This window comes from Pteropus vampyrus, unplaced genomic scaffold (assembly GCF_000151845.1).
Source record: "Pteropus vampyrus isolate Shadow unplaced genomic scaffold, Pvam_2.0 Scaffold116, whole genome shotgun sequence".
NCBI classification, from domain to species: Eukaryota; Metazoa; Chordata; class Mammalia; order Chiroptera; family Pteropodidae; genus Pteropus; species Pteropus vampyrus.
This window is the reverse complement of record NW_011888897.1, coordinates 357,050-363,396: the sequence shown is the minus strand read 5'-3', so window position 1 is coordinate 363,396 and position 6,347 is coordinate 357,050. Positions and strand designations below refer to the sequence as shown.

The 6,347-nt window shown below is 31.5% G+C and overlaps 1 protein-coding gene across 1 annotated transcript in view; it reads right to left on the bottom strand.

Moving 5' to 3' along the window:
• Positions 1–1,339: 1,339 nt before the first annotated feature.
• CLEC2B (C-type lectin domain family 2 member B) overlaps positions 1,340–6,347 on the bottom strand; it is a 47,219-nt gene continuing 42,211 nt past the window's right edge. The window contains exon 6 of the mRNA XM_023534034.1: positions 1,340–2,019. Coding sequence (XP_023389802.1) covers positions 2,016–2,019 — 4 coding nt within the window. The 3' untranslated portion in view covers positions 1,340–2,015. The remainder of the gene's footprint in view (positions 2,020–6,347) is intronic.

Sequence of the window (6,347 nt, the reverse complement as noted above, 5' to 3'; positions counted from 1 at the left end):
TTCTTTTTTACTCCTAATACTAATGATTTGTATTATCTTTCCCTCTCTCTCTTTTTTTTTAATTTATTAGTCTATGTAGGGAATTGTCAGTTGTTTTTTTTAAACAGCTCTTTATTTTGTTAATTTTTTTCTGTTTTCTACTTTGCTGGCTTTTACTTTTTATTCTTTTTTTTAGTTCTACATACTTAGAGTTAAATTTGCTTTTATTTTTCTAGCTATGTAAAGTAGAACTTTAGGTCATTGATTATGGAATTATATTCTTCTTTTATAATAATATGTAAAGCAAAGATTAGCAAACCATGGCCTGTGGACAAAATTTCACCTGAGACCTCTTTTAGTAAAGCTAAAATGTTCCCTCTATAAACTGTTTTAGCTCCATCCCCTGAATTCTGATGTTATATCATTAAACTAAAAATATTTTATAACTTCTTTATGATTTGACTCTTATTATGTAGAAGTGAGTTGTTAAATTTGCAAATATGTGTTTTTCATTTTGGTTAGAGAAGATGCTGAGACTTGTTTATGGCCCAATATATGGTATATCTTGGTGAATATGCCATGTGCACTTGAAAAGACTGTGTATTCTGCAGTATACAGTTAGGTGTATTGTTCTATAAATATCAATTAAATCTAGGTGGTTGATAGTGTTGTTCAAATCCTCTATGTACTTACTGATGTTTTAGACTAGTTCTGTTAATTATTGATGGATGTTAAAAATTGCTGATGATTATAGAATTGTCTATTTTTCCACTAAAACCTGTCAAATTTCCCTTCATGTATTTTGAAGCTATATAATTAAGCACATGTATATTTAAAATGATATGACACTGATAATTTTTCCCTGTAGGTTCTACAATATTCATCTGAATATTCCTTTAAAATATGTTGTTATTTTTATTTTAGTGCTCAAAGACCCATTAGATTCAAACTAGAACTCTGGCTTAATTTCTGTGGACGGGTAGCACAAATCTTGTTTCAATTCTTTAAGCCTTTGTTGCATTGCTTTGAGTGTGTCTTGCACATGCCTTATTTGGGGGGTATTTTATGTATGGTGTTCATACATAGATTATGAAAACTCGTTCTCTGGCTTTCTCCTTTCTGGGATTCTCTTTTTCTCTAGTAGCTATATTTGCCTTGATTCTTTTGTGTGGCAATCATGAAAATAGGTCTCTCATATCTTCACCTGTGGAAATATGATGTTCCCCCTCTGAAGTCCATCATCACATTTATACCAAAGCCATACTTCTCATAGGCTTCTCTCAGCCAAAGAATGATATACTGAAGAGATACTGAGATACTCCCATTCTCAGGAAATGTGGAATTCCTTTGATAGGTTACTGTGCTTTGAGGACCCCTATTAGCCTTGATAAATTTTTTAAAAACTTACATTCTAAGGTTTTTCACCCAAACTTCCTTTTTTCTCTCTTTCCTTCACATGGTAGAATATGATGATTCTAATATTCTTTCCTGGACACTTTCTCATTTGTCTTCACTTGCAATTCCCCTAATAAATCTGTCGCATGTTGAATCCTTCCTTGGAGTCTAATTCTCAGAGGACCCAAACTAACACACTTTCCCTGGTTTCTCTAATCAGAAAAATTGTAGGGTTTCTATTAGGGTTTCTAAATTGATCACCCACATCAAACACTCTGCAGTAAGCCCTGAGACAAAACCATAATAACATTGAAATACTCACCTTTATGGTAGTATTTTCTCCAAGCTGTGATTCACTTTTCACATGAATGCTATTACTTTAATAAATCTTCAGTGTTTTTGAATTTAGGGCAGTCCACATAGTTCTAAATCAGTAAAAATGTGTGTGCGGGGGAGGGGGGGTGAGAGGTGTTAGGTAACATGCCATAATGGAAACAGAAATTTACTCATGGTTTCTCAATGTTCAACCTTTTACTTCTTAAATAGTGAAATTCCTCTTCAAGATGATTCCATGTCTTTTTATTGTTCTTCTTTGATATCTTTGAATTTTGTCTTGTGTTCCAATAAAAACAAAGATGACTTTAACTACAAGAAACAAAACATATGTGTTAGTTGACTAAAATGATAAGAAATCACTCTCTCCTGAAACAACAAAGCCAGAGATAAGGTGTCTGTATCACTTATGATCATTTGAATGCACATAGCAGATAACTTGACTCAAGATGGCTTAAACATTATTATCTGATACATTCAAAGATGGTAATTTAAATAGTTCAAGGACTCAAGAGCTGTCTGTCTTTCTGTTTCCCTAATCTTGTTCGTTAGTTGGAATTATTTCCATTAACATTCACAAAATGGCTTTATCTGTTCCGAAAGTCACAAGGACAAACAGTGAAGAAGAATATATGCATTATTCTCTAATATCTAATCTTTTACTTCTACTGGGATGAAATAAAAGTGATATGTCAGTGGCAATTTGCTAGAATTTTGAAAGCATTTCTGTTTTTCCTTGGCTTGGTCAAATTCTCACATCATTCAGGCCATTATTATTATCATATCCTTTGAAATAACTTTCTTTTCTCAGTCTTCCTACTTCCTATTCTTCTTACCTGGAGATAATCACATTCTAGTTATTAGAGTATTTCCTCTCAGGTTCTTCACATATGAACCAGAACCTTTAGTAATTTCAGTGTTTTAGCTTAGATGCAGTATAGCTCTGGAAAAGTCTATTCCAGATAATCTATTCAATTTCTCTTTATCAGAGAAATTCTATTAATCTTAATTGTATTAATCTTAAAATAAAAATATTTATATTTGTAGTTGTAAAAGTTCAATGAGTTAATACATGTAACATGCATAAAATAGTGCATGGCTGAAAGCTGGTACTAAACAGGTGTTAGCTAGTATACCTCACTGGACTTTCATAATTCAATTCCTGACAAAGAATTAAAATCACTATAATTATAAAGAACAATTAGGACATATCTTCTGAGTTAAAGGGTGATATCTACTGCCCCCTGAAACACCATAGCCACAGTGAATGCCTGAGTAGACTGTAATTCCTATTAAGAAGGATGAAGGGAAGACTTGCTTACTGGGTAGAAAATCTTAATAACCTGCAACTATTATTGCAAACAATTTGCTAAAAAGAAATCTTTGCTACTGATCTTTGTATATAATTCCTATTAAGAAGGATGAAGGGAAGACTTGCTTACTGGGTAGAAAATCTTAATAACCTGCAACTATTATTGAAAACAATTTGCTAAAAAGAAATCTTTGCTACTGATCTTTGTATTCACGTTCTGGAACTTTACGTCCCAAGCTTATATTTATGTTAGTCTCCTAACAGGAAATTTTAAACCACATCAGATAACTTGAAAAATTTTTTTAAAAAGTGCTATTGTCCAAACCCCACAGAGGTTTTCTGTGATGTAGATTTTAAAGAAGCAGGTGGGGAGTGGTAAGATCAGATAAAAAGTAAACAAAATAGAGCTAGTTCACATCAGTAGTAAAAACTTGAAATGGAGAAGTTTAACATATCATGTGTTACAAGTGTTAAAGCTTTGGGTTAAAAATCATAAATGAATGCAATTTAATGATTGACTGCTGCCAAGCAGAGAAATTGCTGTATATCACTGCATTGCACTTATTCATTTACTCATTTAATGAGTATTTTATACTTTGTACCAAACACTGAAATAGCTACTAGACCTACAGAACTGGACGAAACAATCATGATATTGATTTTCTTTCTCCTTTAAATTCTGTCATTTTTGCTTCATGCATTTTGGGTTATATTTTTAGATGCATTTACATTTTAAATTGTTGTGTCTTTTTGATAGCTTGAACTTTCATCATTGTAAAATGTCCTCTTTGGTCTCTAATAATTTTTTTAAAGTCTATTTTATCTAATATTGGTGTATCATTCCAGCTCTCTTTTAGTTACTATTTGCATTGTATATCTTTTATTCATTTTTAATTTTTTAATCTAAAATGTCTCTTGTACACGTACTTAGTTGTATATAACTAAGAATGTCTCTTGTAAACAGCATTTAGTTGGATCATATCTTTTGTCCATCTGTGCCTTTTGATTAGGTTGTTTAATCCATTTATATTTAATGCAATAAACTAGTTTGTTAATGTTTAGGTTTTCCATTTTGTTATTTGTTTTATATATGTCTATGTCTCGTCATGCCCCTATTGGTCTATTACTGCCTTCCTTTGTGTTAAATAGATACATTCTAGTGTACAATTTAATTATCTTGTTTCATTTTACTATATATTTTTTTCTCAGTTATTTTCTTAAGGGTTCCTCTGGGGAGTATAATTAATATCAATTTATAACAATTCAGTTCAGATTAATACAAACTTACTTTCAATAGTATCCATAACTTTACTCTTATAGCTTTGTTCCCTCCCCTCCTTTGTGCTGTTGTTATACATATTACATTTGTATACATTAAACATTCCTTATACATAAAAGTTAATAAATTATGCATCTACAGAAATTTGTAAGTATTTCTTTTTGTCATTATGTTTTTTTAAATAAGATAGGAGGAAAATAGAGTTATAAATAAAAAATAAATTTACACTTTTATATTTAACCCTATAGTTACCTTTAACAATTCTCTTTACTTTATCATGTGAATTCAAGCTACTGTATAGTATCCTTTTATTTTAACCTAAGTGCACTCTTTAGCATTCTTGTAGGACAGGGCCGCTATCAAGTAATTGTCTTACTTTTTATTTATCTTGGAATGCCTTACTTTCCCTTATTTTAAGAAAATAGTTTTTATGAATATAGAATTCTTCATCGACAGTCTTTTCAGCATTTCAGATTTTAAATATGTCATTCTACTGCCTCTTAGCCTATATACTTTCTAGTGAGAAATCAGTTACTGATTTTATTGAGGATCACATATATTGAGACACTTTTCTTTTGCTGCATATGAGATTCTCTTTTTGTCATTGTTTTTTTGATAGTTTAATTATAGTGTATCTAGTAGAAGATATTTTTGAATTTATTCTCTTTGAGTTCATTGACCTTGATGGATGTATAGATTAATGTTTCCATCAAATTTTGCACAGCCCTACACATTCATAGCATTCTGTATTCCTAGCAACATGTTAGATCTCTTCAAAGCCCCTCTATGAACATCTTATCTGCCAAGTTTCCCTCTTAAGTTTTTTTTTTAATCAGTCATTTCTTTGCCTCAACTTTTATTCACTGCAAGCAGCTATAATGTTCAGCAGTTGGCACTGATTGTTTTTGAAAAATGCCCCTAGGAAAAAGGTTGTTTACATCGAGCAAGCTCTGTTTGACTGTTTTGGTTCAAGAGAAGAAATGCCCCACAGGTGGGAATTTCCAGGGAAATGCCAGATAGTTCAAATAATGGCTAGTCTGGGATTCATCTTTTGAGGACCTCCAGATTCTTTCTGCCTCCTTCAGTTCCTGTTATGTTACTGTTTTCCACAGCACTGTAGTTGCAAGACTATTGATTTTCAAGGTTACTGTAAAACTGAGAAGAAAAGGATGGGAATAGAGTAAGTCAAAACTCCACAATTGTTCTTAATGAGATTCGGTTATTTCGTTCAATAAATTCTTATAGATTTTGCAAGTCTCTGGTTAATTTTCAGCATTCCGTAAAGTTGGTTTTGACAATTTTGTTCTTGTTGATTTTATAAAAGAATAGTTACTTGTAGGTCATAATACCACCATTCCTACTGCTGTCTGGACAGACAAATAAACATGAAATTACAATGAAGTGTGTTTATCATTTTAATAAGAAAAATAAGGGGAGCTATAAAAATATATTAGGGAATTTACCCTAGTATAAGAATACCCTTGTGTAAAAGTAACATTTATTATGAGAAGGAAAGATGAACAGAAATTTTCCAAATGAATGAGTCAGGGGAAGAGCTTTTTAGCTAGGGACAAATAATACAAATCTCAGGGATGAGAGTAGGGAATGGCCAATTTAAGGAACTGAAATTCATTAAGCTGAAAGAAAGTGAGAGTAAAGAGCAAAACAATAGACACAGACAGATTACAAAGGACCAAATAAATGCTGTTAAATAGTTTAGAATTATTCTAAGTACAGTGAGAAGTACTTATACAATAGAAAAGATACAATAGAAAAGCAAGTTTCTATTTTAAAGGTACAATAGAAAAGCAAGTTTCTAAAGCATTCTACATTTTGAATAACTTGGATCAGACATTCATTTTTAGAAGTATCACTCAGGTTGAGCAGTACAAGATGGACTGGATTGAACTGTTACCATAGACAGTTGATTATATTCAAGACTAGTGTGGCAGAAGAAGAGATAAACGAAAGTTGTTGAATTAAATACATGATTAGTAAATATAGACTATAATTGACTGGATAAGGAAATTTAAGGAGATGAGATGCAGA